The 16,629-nt window shown below is 40.5% G+C and overlaps 1 protein-coding gene across 2 annotated transcripts in view; it reads right to left on the bottom strand.

The window, feature by feature from the left end:
• The window catches only part of CHPT1 (choline phosphotransferase 1), a 21,954-nt gene extending 5,325 nt beyond the window's left edge, over positions 1-16,629 (bottom strand). Inside the window, exons 1-7 of one of the 2 annotated variants that reach the window (XM_048831251.1) lie at positions 16,308-16,442; positions 9,206-9,289; positions 8,739-8,886; positions 6,513-6,654; positions 4,399-4,483; positions 2,462-2,593; positions 1,771-1,929 (exon numbers count right to left, since the gene is read on the bottom strand). In XM_048831251.1, coding sequence (XP_048687208.1) covers positions 1,771-1,929; positions 2,462-2,593; positions 4,399-4,483; positions 6,513-6,654; positions 8,739-8,886; positions 9,206-9,229 — 690 coding nt within the window. In that variant the 5' untranslated portion in view covers positions 9,230-9,289; positions 16,308-16,442. Of the gene's footprint in view, positions 1-1,770; positions 1,930-2,461; positions 2,594-4,398; positions 4,484-6,512; positions 6,655-8,738; positions 8,887-9,205; positions 9,290-16,307 lie in introns of both variants that reach the window. The other variant, XM_048831243.2, reaches the window with a different exon arrangement.

Here is a 16,629-nt window from a genome sequence, read left to right as displayed (position 1 = left end):
TTAAGGAACAGTACAAATAAATAATGCTTTTAAAAAGGGACAGTAAACCTGTTCAATTGACTAAAACCCCCAGTTTTTTTTTATAAGGACATCTTCTATTTACAGTTACTTTAAGCTCTGCTACTATTTAGGAAGGTCTTTTGGATGAGCCCAAGAGCACCACCACAAGAATGCTTTTGGCTCACCCTTTCTAATACATGCCTGCTTGCTGCTCAGTTAGTTTCAGCATTGCTGCTGCTGTTACTCCTACAACCCCTTTACATTAAAGCAGTATAAGTATGCAAGTTTCTCACCTCACCACCCATAACAAAGAAAGTGACATCACCATGAAGCTCATGTGACTACTAGACAACAAAACAGTGACACTGGTCAAATGTGTTAGTGCTGTCAACATGTTAGCTATAACGAAGACTTCCATTAAGTAAAACAAGCTACCTTTGGATCCAAAAGGTATGTAACAACTGCACATAGAGCTCTGTAACAACTGCACAAAGAGCTCTTCCTTCCCAAAGGCCTTCTCTCCTTCTGACTGGTAACTAGCTGTGTTTACAAGTTCTTGTACGCCTTCAAACAGTCTTACTGAGCCTTCTGGATCGAGTCCTTCCTTGTTACTCTGCTCTGTATGCGCTTGTGAAGTCTAAGCAGCGAGTCTGTGCCATTCTTGCTGTAAGCCAAGTAGTTGCTTCTCAACTCAAACCTAATACTTTTCTATTTAGCTTTACAGTGAAGGTTTGTTAGACACTTGGAATAGTCAAAGCATGTACCCATACAAAACAAAGTCACAAGAAAAAGGTCCTCCAATATTTATATCCAGAATAATGCTAACGAGCTTGTTGATTTTGTGGTTTCCTGTCTGGGTAAGGCAGATCTCAGTCTGGTGAGTCCTGCCCTCTTACGAATGAAAAAGAAAAATAATGTAGATAAACATAACATTGTACTTTCAGTTGTCTAGAAGAACTCTGTGTATGCCTTAGTCTAAAGATTAAAAAGTTAAGGCAGGAATGCCATAACCACTTGGCTATAGGGTATTCTTGGATGGATCTTGATGTCTCCTGTTGAAGCTGTTCCACTTTGTACAAAATATTTGACTACTGGCCTTGAATTTGAGTCTCCTGCATAACAGGTTAGTGCCCTAACCAGTGGGTTATGAAGTTGCACTCCCCCTCTTTGGCCCAATGAATAATTATTTTATAAAAGTGAAAGTTTCAACAGGCAAGACAGACACCCCCATAGCCCAGTAATTAAGGCACTCATCTGGGACACGGGAGAACCAAGTTTTGAATCAGGCAGAGTCGTCATGACCTGCTCCTCAGGCTGTTTTGTGCAGACCCCAATCCAGCTGCTATGCTCTAAGGAGGGCTCTGAGCACATCTATTGGATTGGATCCCACAGCAGAGATAGTGGGTAAATATCTAGTTTGTGAACCGCACTGAAGCACAGGTGAAAGTTAGTTGCTAAGCTGCATGCTGCTGGTAGTCTCCATTTCCCCCCAGTAGAAGATCAGGAGCCTAGGGAGTTTAGGCACCTAGGATTTTGAGGATTAAATTTTGACTGTGGCCACCTCAAGTGGCAGTTAGGTCCCCTTGGTGAATTCCAGCCAGTCTCTGACAGGCCCAGGTTAGTTGTTGTAATAATAGAGGTTCTGCAATAGCCAACAGGGTATATTAGCAGAGTTGAGTAGGAGAGCTTACACAATGCCCACCTACAGCACTACTCTCAAAAGTACCAAATACACACATCCAATAAATAAAAACAAACAAGATTCCTTACCACCAATTTTTGTGTGATCTTAGCACTCACAAATCCAAATGTTAAGACATAGAGGCAAGGATGCTTTTCAAACAGCTGAGTTGTAGATTTTTTATAGATCATTATTGCCAAAGTGATAATTAGCCCTATATGGAGGCCTGGTGAAAGAACACTAGTGCCCTGAAACACACAAAGCAGAAAACATTTCTCATCATAACTTGAATCATACCATAAATTTTTGGACCCAATTTTCAGGACTGCTGACCAACCACAACTTCCACTAAAAGCCAAATGAAGTCACATGTACTCAACATGTCTGGAAGAAAAAAAAAAATCAGGTCCTGAGTTGCTGTGCAGCAGGGGCACTCGCATTGACTTTTCTTTCCCATTCTATTTTATAAACTCAAACCTCATGGCAGTTTCTCTGACAATACAAGACCCCTAATCAAGGGTATACAGAAAATGTGACTTGGATTACCACTGCAGTTGAGTTATTAGCTGTCTCATTCATATATATTTAATGGCTTTACAGACAGCATTAAGGTATATCAAACAGTAGAATCAATGTATTAGATTGCTTAAATAGTCAGTAAGATGATCAGAAGTACTAAGTTTTTTGTAATGTAAGAATTTAACATACAAGCCAAACACAGTAAACCGCTTCTTCCCCACCCCAGTATTAGAATACAGTTTAAATTCTAAAATAGCTTACTGCGATTGTAGATCCATTTTTGCCAACTCCACCACCAAAGATGACATGGAAATAGTTGGAACAGGAAAATAATGCTCCACCCACTATTCCAAGAACAGGAAAAGTCTTCAATTTTAGGTCTATCAAAGGGATCTTGCAAGAAAAATGTTTTTTTGAAAAATTAAAGGACATCATTCCTTGGAAAAAGTTAAACTGCTGCTGAAATCTCCAAAAACAATTTGTATTGCTTTATTTTAACTATCCCTTTTCCTTGAAACTTATACTCAAATCAACAATTTCAGAGTACAGTCCTGTCCTTAAGATGATAGGATACCTTTTTCTGGTGGGTGGGAGGCCGGGGGGAGGGTAGGGGAGTGGGAGAAATGTTTAAATCCTGGAGAAGTAGGTGGTTAAATTCTGCCCTTGAAATTCAGCTGTATTTTATGGTGCTTTAGAATTTGCAACACCCTTAAGCTCTTTTTATACTTTGCTAAGTATTTCAGATTCGATTGAACAGAAATCTGTGTCAGAGGAAAAAGGATAGTTCTTTCTAAATTCATTGGTCAGCACAATGGAGCACCACAGGAAATGCAAACTCCATCTGCCTGCTTTGTGATCACATTACATAGTATGCTATATGATGCATCTTTGCATTATGTATATTATCCAGATATAGATTTAACAAAATATTTACCTTTTAGAGTCAAATGCAGTTTCAAGAAAACTTCCAAGGCAGCAAAGGGTTAAAAAAGAGGAGCAATAAATTTTCTGAAACCACGGACTACATATTTTTGGAGACAGACTTGTTTTTTCTTTAACATTAAAATGTAAGGCAGAGATCTCTGCATCTCAAAACAATCCACCAATTAACACAAAAAGAATATATAGTCAATTAGCCAAGTTTGTGAAGTCTGAAGATCCCACTTATGGTTTGCATTTCAATCTTAATAGTTTCAGAAACAGAACAAACGATTTGGGGAGAAGAAAACCGAACTGTTTAAGAGAACATTTTCCTCTAAAAATAATTTGCCATTTCATAATTGCCAGATTGATGAATGAGTCAGATACAATAAAACATTACCAAAATAATTTAGACTGCAAAATTAACTTGATGGTATTGATATCTATTCCAATCAACTAGTACGGTGTATTATACAGATGAAACCAACACCAGGAACAGGAACTACAGTCCAATATACAGCAGGCTTCAAATTGTTTTCAATTTTTAAAAATATTTGCATTCAATCCTATATGGTCCTATTCTACATGAAACATATGAGCTGTTCCCCCTTCCCTCAAATAGGCTGGAAATATTTTTTAATATACTGATGCCAGAAGACTGCTGGGTAGACATTTTAAAGTTACAGGGCCAGATCAGCTCTTACGCCAGTGTAAATCCAGTGCAGCTCCATTAACTTTAACAGTTACTCCATATTTACATCAGCATAAAGCAAAATTTATGCCATTGGATTTGTAGATTTTAATGGACAGTTTGTTTTACAATTGAGACAGTCTACTTTAAAAATTATAATTTTGAGCAGAAATTTATGGTACAGGAATAATTAAATATAAAAATTGGATGCAACAGAAACTTACATCTGAAAAATATAGACTGTGGGTAAGATTCCTTTGAACTATAATCAAAATGTATTTTCCAGGCCTAAAGTTTATATATGGCAGATGGGGTCTTTTTCCTCTGTGTAGCTCTAAATTCATGCATAGGAAACCACACAATCACATCCAAGAGATACAGTACTGAACTACATGGAAACAGGCACCCTATAGTAAATATATAAAGCAACATTTGTATGTATTAAAATTAAATAAAAAAATAAGATTTAACAAATATAACATAAGCTGAATACAGAAGATTTGAAAAGCAATTACTAAACATCAATTCACCTGCACATGACAGCTTCAGATACAACTGTGAAAGTCTGAATGCTTGATACACTTACCTTATAGTCCCACATAGTAGTTCCACCAAATGCAGACATCAAGAAGAGGATTATTATGGCTATCTGAACTTCAGTTACATCAACCCTAGAAAGAAAAGAGGCAGCAGGCTTAGTTCATACATCTGTTTGTTGGGGGGAGGGAATGGGAATAAATGATTAGGTAATTAAAATGTATACATTCAGGACATGCCATGTATATAAAATACCTGATTTCTGTGACCACAGAATTCTACATACCAACTAAAGCAAAAACACACTTTGCTAAATACCTGTTTATCATTTATAGTTATGCACAGAAAACTTGGGAGGTTGTTTGTTTGTTTTTTAATACTGTATAGCTATTTTGGAAATTTTAACAAGCTTACAAATCACTGTTATATAAATATTAAGCAAAATGATAATTACAACAGTGAGCTTTTAACAAAAAACAAACAGTATCATCATCAGATCTCTCTATTTAACAAGGTTCTATTCGTTTTGTAGAGTGAGTCTTTATACCATCCAGGGCCTGTTTTATTAAATTGAGTGAAACTGACCATTTATCAAACAATGTGATTATCAAACATCAATATTCACTAAAATTAGACAGGTGTGGTCGGTATTTTTGCAGGCAAATGTACTTTGAGTGTTGAATAAATGGCAGCCAAATATCGAACATTTGTTTGTCACGCGCATTTTGCTAGATATGAAATTGATGCATTGATTTTTCCATAACCTCCCTTTTTTAAAAAAACAAAACCATTCCTCTAGTTTTGGACTATTTTTCCTTTTTCTAGTGAGAGGTTAAAAAGAACATTTACAGGAGGTAATGCTGCCCACTTCTTAATTATAATGTCACCTGAAAGTGAGAACAGGCATTCCCATGCCACTGTTGTAGCCAGCGTAACAAGATATTTATGTGCCAGATGCGCTAAAGATTCGTATGCTTCTTCATGCTTCAACCACCATTCCAGGGGACATGCATCCATGGTGATGATGCTTGTTAAAAAAAGAACGTGTTACTTAAATTTGTAACTAAACTCCTTGGGGGAGAATTGTATGTCTCCTGCTCTTTTACCTGCATTCTGTCATATTTTTCATATTATAGTAGTCTCAGATGATAACCCAGCACATGTTGTTCGTTTTAAGAATACTTTCACCACAAATTTGACAAAAAGCAAAAAAGATACCAATATGGAATTTCTAAAGATAGCTACAGCACTCGACCCAAGGTTTAAGAATCTGAAGTGCCTTCCAAAATCCGAGAGGGACGAGGTGTGGAGCATCCTTTCAGAAATCTGAAAAGAGCAACACTGCAATGCGGAAACTACAGAATCCAAACCACCAAAAAAGAAAATCAACCTTCTGCTGGTGGGATCTGACTCAGATGATGAAAATGACACATGACACATGGATGCATGTCCCCTGGAATGGTGGTTGAAGCATAAAGGGACATATGGATCTTTAATGTATCTTGCATGTAAATATCTTGGGACACTAGCTACAACAGTGCCATGCAAACGTCTGTTCTCACTTTTAAGTGACATTGGAAACAAGAAGCAGGCAGAATTATCATCTGCAAACCTAAACAAACTTCTTTGTCTGAGCTGAACAAGGAGGAGGACTGAGTGGACATAGCGTGGTCCTTGTACTCTCGACTGTAAGGAATATACAAGGTTAACATCACTTCCAGGACTAGCCTCCCCGAAGTAGAAGAGCACAGGCCACGTACCCCTGGATAGGCTCAACGAAGCATAAATGCTGCACCCTCCTCAAACAGTGGAGAAGTGAGGTGAAGTGTCCACTGTGCTCTTGGAGCTCTGGGAAGTACTGTGCACCCCAATGACTAACAGTGACTTTACGAAGCCATTACTGTAAATAGAGTTTAATGTATTGCAAATCAATAGCAATTTTACAGAGGTCTCAGGGACATCTGTATAAAGGAATGTCAGTTTTGATATGAATTTCAGGTCCCGGACCAGATATGGATTTCAGATAAAACAAGAGATTGAGATTTTTTTTTTTTTGGCTGGGGGGAGAGGGAAGGATGGGTGGAAGGTAAAATGAGGTGTCAAAATTTGATGGGTCAAATGCAAAGATCAAATATGTACAATTCTGAAAAGAGTTCTACTTACTTTCCAAACTTTAACATGCCCGATACATATGTCTGCCAGTGAGCACAATAAAACATGAACATTCCCACAAAAGAACAGAAAAACAGCCAGTCAGGGTTCGTTCCCAGTCGAACAGCTATGCAGGCTCCAATGGAAACAAAAACTGAAAGGCAGAGATAAGCATGGTTAGTCATAAATAATTATACTACCTGCAATTTTAAAGACAAACACTAGACAAAGTTTGATTGCAATAGCATCAACAGTATAGTGACTTGTTGGACAGCATTTCCCAAACTTGAAGCTGAGCCCCCTTCAGGAAAATGAAACATATGGTGCCCTTTACAGCCCCATAATGTGTTGTTAGAGGCTCAGCCATCTTAATTTATACCTTTTCAGCCCTCCCACCCCACAACCAGGGAGACATACCCACATGTTGTGTAACACGGTTATAGGGTAGTGATAGTGAGTTACAGATTACTGTAAAAAGAGGTTTTACATTTTAGAATAAACTTTTTTTTCTGAAATCTGTTTAAACACAAAAACACATCACACCATCATCAAGTGCAGATCAAATATAGGGAATCTCATCACAAAATCTTTAGAGAATTGGAATATTGTGAAAACGGCAAGAAAATGAACTCTTGGGTAACCTTAACTACATCACGCACAGCTAAGCACTCACTGTAGTGTTCCTTGTTTCATTAGGTTTAGGTCAGGGTTTCTCAACCTGTGGGTTGTGACCTAAAACTGGGTAACTGGAATGTTTCAAAGGATCACATGACAGTTCCAGTCCCACGAGACTGTTGTGGCCTGGTGCATGGGGTCACAGTGCCACTCAGGTTTGGCTCAGCTACTCCTCCGTCACGATGATGCGAAGGTAGCCAGCTCAAATATGAGTGAGGGGCACTGTGATGCCTGTGTGCTAGGTCATGACACTCACACAAATCTGGCCCAGCTGGTTCCCCCCAGAGGGGGAGGAGCCAAACCTGAGTGGTGGTGTGATCCTGGAGGTGACAATGCCCAGAGTAGGGAGCTGAGCTGAGCCAGCCCCATGTAACCAGAGCTGCAGGGGAGGTTCTGCAAAGCCCCATCCCCTCAACACCCTATCCCCTCAGGAACAGGACCCAGTCCCTAGACTTGGGGCCATCACACATACCAAAGCCTATTTACTGGGTTAATCAAACATCTGTCATAACTTACTCGACAGAAAAACTGAAGGCTGGCCTCACTACTTATGTGGCTCGAACACAGTGATGAGGGCTGTATAAGTATCTAAGATGCTAGATACAGTATAAATACCTGCAGTTCAATTTTAATTTGATGCTAAATTGCCAAGATAAGTTAAGGTTTATAGTACAAACAACAACAAAAGTGGGCTATTAATTTCAGATATTAAGCAGTAGCCAATTAAAAATTGTGACTTGGACAGCAATTCAGAAAAGCATCACTTCACGAGAGAGAAACACAAGAACTTGCATGTTTTAGTTTGTTTTGTTTTTTTGATGGAAGCAGTCTAGCCCATCATTTTGATTTCTTCCTTAAAAGGAAATGAAACCTTTTCTAATTAGAAAGATTGAGTCACGTCAACATAATCAGGAACTATGAAAGTGAAATGAGGAAAAGTGAACACACTTAAAAATTGTTAGAACTACAGTACCAGGTCAGGAGAGATTTAATTCCTTATTGTTACTTGTATTAGTCATCTCGGATCTAGCGGAAATATATACTGTAGACGCTAATGTTAAAAAAAGTCTGCAGGATGGTGTGCCTACTGCCTGGCGATACTGCACTTCTCTCCAAGGAAATCTTTGAATGTACTGCATTGCTTAGAAAAATTGGTAAGATTCAATAGAGGGAACACACTCACTTCAAACTCTCAATGTACGCCTGCAAGAACTAGGTAACATGCATTATACATGTCTCAGGGCCACTTCTAAAATATTTTCCCACTCCCTAGGTTAGTAAGTAATAACCAGCTAGCTCTCATACAGAGCTTTTCGTCACCAGTTCTCAAAGAGCTTTACAAATGAGGTCAGTAGTCTTATTCCCATTTTACAGATGGAAAACAGAGGCACCAACAGGCAAAGTGACTTGTTCATAGTCACCCAGCAGGCCATAAAGAGAATCCAGGACTCCAGAGTCCCAATCTAGTTTTATCCATTAGGCCAGACTGTACCTTACTCGGATTTAGTTTTTTCCAGTTACCGTGCCCCCCGCCCCCAGTTTTAAAAATGAAGAAATAGTTACCTGTGGAAATACTGTCACAGCCATGGTCAAAAAGTTCCCCTAAGGGGGAACTACTATTTGTTCTTCTGGCTTGTTTCCCATCAATAGCATCCAGGGACTGGTAAACAAAGAGTCCTAATGCACACAAGAGGAATACCCAAAACGGTGCCTGAAACAGATGCATAAATATCAATACTGTCAGTTCCAGATTACTTACTATTAACCAAAATCTATTATACTACAGATTTTCTCTGCATGAAAATCTTTCAGAGCAGTAACGTGCTAAGAGACTACCATGGACAGGCCAAAGTCTTCTTTCAGTTTTAGCAGTGTAAATTGCAGTAAATGTGAAATGAATTACTCAGTTTACATCACTGAAACAGAATCTATGCAGCCTCACACTTGTGCTTTCATTTACAAAACTAAAAGTTTAGGTAGATACAGCTATCTAAAGTGGCATCAAGATTAATAAACTTCAGTTTTCTCACCTGAAAATTGAGACAGGTGCACATAATTAGTAGGAGTGGTTCTATCCAGGTTTATGGACACAGAACCCAACCCAAAAAGAGCTTCTTAAAAAAAAAAAAAAAAAAAAAAGAGTTCAGCATTTCATTCAAATTCTCTGAAGTCAATTAGATGATTAACTTTGAATTTTATTTTCTTCCTTGGTATTTAGAGAACTGGTTATATTTGTATATCAAATTTCAGTTAATACGCAATTAAAAGTAGAAAATGCATTACGTAATTTTGTTAACAGAAGTTTTAGTTTTTAAATAGACAAAGTTGGAGATTTTCAAGGCTCAAAGGGCAGACACCTAACTTCCATTTGTGCCTTGCAGAATCTCTCCCAAGTAAATAAATGGTTCTCTCTTAAGAATGAAGAGCAACTGTCTATTGAATGTAGACTTTGATCATTTATTTCGTTCTTGTTTTAAATTGATTGTGAGTTGTTTTTGATCATTCATTACTGGGTTTTAGTTTAGCAGGACTTGCCATGGTAGTGGTCCCATCTCGGAGGGGAGATTTAGCTTTCAGAAATCAGTACGATTTTGAAACTAATTAGTACTTACTGATTACTTTTTCTCATATACCCCCAAATCTAGTTTCAGTCCAGGTCACATTTTTGCCCCCTAGTTGTTACCAATCACACTTTACACAAAAAATTATTCGGGAAGAAACAAAGTCAAAGGTTACATGCAAGATGTTTATATCAAACAGATAAAAAACCATCGGAAATCATGAAAATTAATTCTCTTCTACCCCTACATAGGAACTCTGTTACATCCTGCCCTCAATTACTCTTCTACAATCCCTCCTCACTGGGAACTCACTGGTGTAACAGGGCAGAATTTGGCTGTACCACATACATCGTAATCAAGATAGATAATATTTCTTTTCAAAGTCTGTTTATTAAAGGTGAGTGAGTATCTGGGTAACAAATTATACATTGTATGGATATACTGAATATTAATGAGTAGATGTGGGGCTGAAAGCCAGGAAATAACCCACTTTAAATAAATCCTCACACAACAGGTACGCATCTACATAAACCAGCCAGCGGTCTCAGTCAAACCAGAAAAGAGAAGAACTTTGACAACTGAAAATAATAAACCTTTTTTTAACTAAGTTAGGACAGGAGGTTTTCATGGAAGGGAATGTAGAAGGGGGAAAAATGAAAGTATGGTGAGACAGTTGCTCTTAAACCCTCTTCATTATATCCCATCATAGCACTTGTGAACCAGTTTGTTTAGAACAAATCACGCATCAGATTTAGACCCATCCCAGGAACCCACAAGACAAGACCTTCCAATGAAGACCATATTTAAGGAAGATTCCATTTTGAGCTTAAAAGCCTTGCTCATAAAGCCAGAAAAGAACAATACTTAAAGCCATGAATTTTTAAACTTAAAAAACAAAACTTAGATAACTTTCAGAAAGAAAAGATTGTCAGTATCTCTCTACTTGGGACCCTTCCTAATCCACTTAACCCTGATACAAACTTCTAAAGAGAATCTAGTATACTTCTGACTTGGAGGCAACAGTAGCATCATCCTAGTTAAGAGCAGGCTGAGTAATCCTTATCCGGACCATTGCTAAATCTATTTTAAAATTTGTCTAGCATCATGACGGAAGAAATATAAAGTAATGAAAACTCGAGGGAAAATAAAGGATCTGAATGTCATGAGTACAGAATCAGATTAATTTCCAGAGTATGTCACACAAAGGAATCAAATAAGAAGTAAAAACAGGACCTAAAATAAACCTTAAGGAGCCCTGAGAATTCATTATATTCTAGCTAAGTTTGTAAACGGATCTCAACCTGACCCCTAAATTGCACTTGCAATTCTGCAAGTACAGAGTTTAGTTAGATACTCATCTGATTGTAGGACTAGTGTTGGTAGTTACTGTAGGTGTCTAATTTCTACTTGTACCTGCAAACAGTTGGCACAATTTTAGAAGCTTTCTTAGAAAATACGGGCTTTCAAGATTTTTAAACACGTCCACTGTCTTTGGGTTTAAACAGATGACTGCTGTAGCAGCTGTTCTGAAAAAGTTTATCAAGATACTGAGGTTGCATCACTGTCGTGTCCTACCCATCAGAAGGAACCAGGGGTTGCATCACTTCCTTTAGTGCATGCATAGTGTTCACACATTTACTATCTCACAGTGTCTTTGTAAAGCTCCAGGATTAGGCAGGCGTATTTCCTCCACACCATCCCCATTTGGCAGTGAACAATTAACTTTGTTCTGCTGGGAAGAAAACACCTCAAAATGCTACAGTACTCTTGGTGAGAGATTGGGAGTAAGAATGGAGAGTTGTGACCTGTCACGGAGTCACAGTCTTGGTGCATCTTTCCCCTGTACCTTTAAAACTCATATCAAGGCTTGAGGACTCTCAATCCAGGACTTTCACAGGCACTAAATTACCGACACTTTTAAAATATATTATGAAATGTGTACTTACACTTACCTATGCTTTTTAAAAAAAGTGTTAAAATTCAGTTTCAGTAATTTAAGGTATTACTAGCAGGGGACTTTAATTATATAGAATCTTTTGTCTCTTTAATAGTCACAATTTTATAGAGGGAAATGCAGTGTTGTACTACTCCTCACAATTAAATAGTCAAGACTCTCACTCTATTATAATGGGAAAGGTTGCTTCTTGTGGCCAATTATGTAGAGTTGAGAAGTTGAAGTATACTATTGTGCTGTCAGGTTGGCCAATGATTTAATAATTCATGAAGTGTTTCATTACCACATCCACCTTGTCTCTCTAGTATCTTGGGACTGACACGGTACAACTACACTGCATAAACACAATTTGGGTATTAAGAATTAAAAAGCAAATTTGCATGCTTCTCCCAGTTTGCCCAACTAAAACTTTTTTTTTTTTAATTAAAGAAACATAAGTTTGCAGGCCTTTAATCTACAGCTAGAATGCAAAAGTTTAGGGTAATTAAAAAAAAAAAACAACACATAGACAAGCCAAGATGCTCAAGTGTTACAATATCAAAAGATCTGTAATACACTAATCCTAACAGCTATGTTCCAATTTGTTGTGGCTAGCACAGTTTCAACCTTGGTATGGGTAAAGTTATGAACAAGCCAGATCTCTGAACAACTGCACTCCCATAAACCCTGTGGAATTTTTGTCTGTTACCACATACCAAGCTGCAACTAACTACAAGTTTGTAATTCCATCTCACTGCATTATTACAATCCCAATAATGTAAATTCTTTTCTGTATGATCCACATGTATTTTTCCTGAAGTGAAAATATCTGAGGGTGATATTTAAAACAGCAGGTTAACCCATTAGTCTTTAACCTGTGAAGGCAAGAGTTCTCCTACATTTTGGGTCACAAGTGAAAACAAGTTTGGAGGTTTAATTTTAGCTCCTAACACAGGTTTCTCCACATCCCAAAAGCACAGCAGAAGTCAGATCCAGATCATGCAAGTGGATCTGCGCAGATGGGCCTTTGCAAAGCCCCATTTACATCAATGAGGTGCTGCAAGAGTCTGACTGTGTGAGTGCACTTGCAGGGCTAAGGCCATCGTTTCCACCTTGTGATAGAAAAGTCTAGGCCCTCTTCACCCCTGCCACACGTGCGGTAGTTCAGAACTGCAAGAGGGCTCCCACACTGCTCATGCTCTCTTTCTTGGAATGAAAAGATGACAGAATTTGTTTGGACAAACAGGAGTTGGATAACAGGGTGAGTTTGTGTTGTAAGGAGATGCATACATTGGTGAGAGAGAATGTTGTGATGGGAGGCATAAAACGACCCCCTAAATTAAAACAAGAACAAGAACACAGAATAAAAGGAGGTTCCTGCTTCATATTACATGTTTACAATGGATGTTGTGATGGTTGAAAGATTTTTAATTTAGACTGCCAGGTAAAATCTGACCCAGCATTTAGGTTTTACAAAACTCATCTTTTATAAAATTAACACCACAGAAAAAAGTGGGAAAATATCTCATTGGGCTAGTGCACTATAGTGCTATACACTAAAAACAGAAGTGCAGTCATGGCAGCATGAGGGCCTAGTCACCCCAACTATGATCCTATTCAAGACCCCAACTATGTACTTGGAGCGGTTACCCCCTTCCTGCGCTTGCACTACCATGACTACAATTTTATTTTTAGCATGCTAGCTGAGTCAGAGCTAGTACAGGTATGTCTATCCAAGCTGGAAATTACAGCCCCAGCTCCAGTACAGACGCTATATAGCCTAAGTCTGTGGTTCTCAAACTTTTTTTTTTTTTTGCAGACCACTTGAAAATTGCTGAGGGTCTCAGCAGACTACTTAATGATTTTTCCAAACCTTGTTTGTACAGTTAGCTAACTATTGTAAAGTGCTTTAGATAAAAGCGCTATAGAAAAAAAAATTAACTTTTTTTTGTTCTATAAATAAAAGCACACAACTCATTTTAGTAACAGTAGTCTTACCTTTCTAATGTGATGGACATGCCCTCTCTCCCCCGCTGGGGCTGGGAAGGGTTGTGGGGGGGGGGTCTCTCCCCCACCCACAGCAGCCACAGAACTGAGGCTGGGAAGGAGGGCCATCTCTCCCTGGCAGCCGCAGCCCTGGAGCTGGGGAAAGTAGCCTCTTTCTCTGGCTACTGCAAACCTACACATCCCAAATTCCCCCCACTCCCCCCTCTCACCTACCTCTATTCCCCCAAGGCTACCACCTCACCGTACATGTGCATCTTCTCCAGGGTCCAAGCACTTAATTAGTGGAACCATGCCAGCGTGGCTCCACTAATTAGGTGGGTGGCCCTTCATTTTCTTGTGTGCGGCCGTCCAGGCGCGCACCTTAGAGGGAACTATCTGCGGACCACCTGAATGGAGCTTGCGGACCACTGGTGGTCCATGGATCACAGTTTGAGAACCTCTGGCTTAAGTTAACAGAGTAGCATTAGGCACTTTAAATGCCAGCAACTTCAGTCTACACTAGTGCTCCCATCTTTGGAGCCGAACTGTAGATGGGATTGGTTGGATATTGTGAGGAAAAAGAACCATTTAGTATTGCAGAAAGCCAAGATTTTCATGTAATGTCATGACTCCAGGAGCTTGGACTTAAGGACACCAATATTGTGTCTCTCATGATAAAATCATGAGTGCTGGCAATACACAAGACAAATCTTCTCTCTAGAAATGTCAAAAACAGGCTTGAAATTCATCCCCCCACAGGCAGTTTCCTTTCCCATCCAACGATGGAGGTTTGGAGTAAGTCAAAGTATTAGAAACTATTTAGCATCAGAAGCAACCTCCCCACAGACCAGGCCGCACCAACTCAAAGTGGCACCAGACCATTCCAGAACAACCGATGCAAAACCTGCAGACACATCTCTACTGCGTCAATGATCAACACCCGCCCCCCACAACACACCTTTCAAGATCCATGGGTTCTACACATTCCTATCACAACATGTGAGCTATCTCATCCAGTGCACTAGATGCCCCAATAAAAACTATGTGGGTGAAACCAATCACTACGATATTGAATGAACTCACACAGAAAAATGATAAAAGACAAAAACATCCTATCACTTGCGGGTGAACACTTCACAAAGCCATTACTCTATATCTAACCTATCAGTCCTCAACCTCAAAGGAAACCTCCACAGCACTTTCAAAATACGAGCCCAGGGGGCTCAAATTCATTACTCTGCTAGATATTAAAGTCATGACTGGACAGAAACACTGGATTTATGGTTTACTACAACAGCATATAACCCACTAACCCCTCTTTTTGTCCTACGACTGCAGAAGCATTATCGGGCCACTCTACCTTGCATGACCCCTTACAATATGTGCTCATTATTTATGCTAAACAATCTGTTCCACCTTGTTGTGATGCTGGGAGTACTTTTCTCAGACCTGAAGAAGAGCTCTGGTGGCTTGAAAGCTTGTCTGTCTCGCCAACAGAAGTTGGTCCAATAAAAGATATTACCTCACTCACCTGGTCTCTAATATCCTGGGACCTATACCGCTAGAACTAAGCTGCATAGTACAGACCCTGTTGGTTGGCATTATAACAGTTTGGTCTTTCCTTCGTAGACATGGTTTAGTCCCTTCTAGAAAGAGAAGGCCAAACATAGTTATAACACAGGTGGGGCACTATTGATGCAACACAGTAGGATTTACTATGTGCATAGGCTCGAAACACTATCTGAAGATATAGTGCTACAGTTGTGTGTTTTTTACAGCATCCTGGGGTTTACAGTAGGAAGGGATTAAAATGGGAGCAGGTTCTCAGTTTGTGTAGGAATTTGTTTTGCAGTGAGTGCTGTGTGTTAACACCTGGAGATTACTGTGTTTGTGTGGCTGTTATTTACACTAGAGAGGTTATAAGCCCTCACACAATGAGTATATACAATGTGCACAAAAGGTGTTACAGGGAAAAATGAGGGTTGAACGCTAGAGTTGCTGGGGGAAGTTTCAGTCAGAGCAGGGACCGTGGGGGCAGAAGGTCAGTTACAACATAGGTGGATTTAGTGATTACAGTGCAGGAGAGACAGAAGTTGTTTACAGTGGAGCATATATGCAGGGAGGAGGAGAAGATGTTTGAGTGGGGGACAGGGACACGATGCAGGGGGTGAGAGCTGGCTAGAGAGGGTTATAACTGGGATTACTATGGAGCGTGCTGGGCATGGGAGGGTGGTTACTGTGGGGGAAAGGGTGGGGTAGTTTGGGGGGATGACAGTGGGTGGCTGGGGTAGAGTAGGGTGACCAATTTTGTAGGGACAGTCCCAATATTTGGGACTTTATCTTATATAGGTGCCTATTACCCCCTACTCCCATCCCAAATTTTCACACTCGCTGTCTGGTCGCTCTCGGGTAGAGGGAAGATTAGCTTGGGGGTGGGGCAGTATGGGGCAAGGGGGGTGATTTGAGAGGGTGGCTGGGGAAAGAGGCAGAGGTTGGGGGTTACTGCAGGCGAAGGGGACAGGCTACTGCGGGGTGAGGGGAGCAGCGACACGGCCTGGGTTAGTCTGGGCCGGGAGACTGGGGGAAGCAGAAGCTACTTGGGTCTCTGGGAGGCTGAGGGGGGCGGCAGAGGGACCCTCTGGCCGGCGGTACCTGCTCGGTGGCGCTGGGGCAGTAGGCGATGAGCAGCAGCGTGGTGAGCAGGTTGAGCAGGAGGCCGCTCAGGGTGATGGTGTTGGGGGCCAGCCAGGCCGGGATCTGCTCCACCAGCCAGGCCCAGTAGAGCTGCAGCGGCGGCTCCAGCAGCGAGCGCCCGGACGCGCTGTAGCGATGCTGCTCCAGCCGCCTCAGCTGCGCCGCGCTCAGGGGCTCGGGCGGCGCCCACAGCCCGGCCATGGCAGCTCCTCGCTGGGGCTCGCTCGGCGCCTGGGCCCGGGCCTGGGCCTGGGCCTGGCTGCTCCCGGGGCTCGGCGGG

This window comes from Caretta caretta, chromosome 1 (genome assembly GCF_965140235.1).
Source record: "Caretta caretta isolate rCarCar2 chromosome 1, rCarCar1.hap1, whole genome shotgun sequence".
In the NCBI taxonomy this organism is placed as follows: domain Eukaryota; kingdom Metazoa; phylum Chordata; order Testudines; family Cheloniidae; genus Caretta; species Caretta caretta.
The sequence above is the reverse complement of the archived record's forward strand: the minus strand, read 5'-3'. Positions and strand labels throughout refer to the sequence as shown.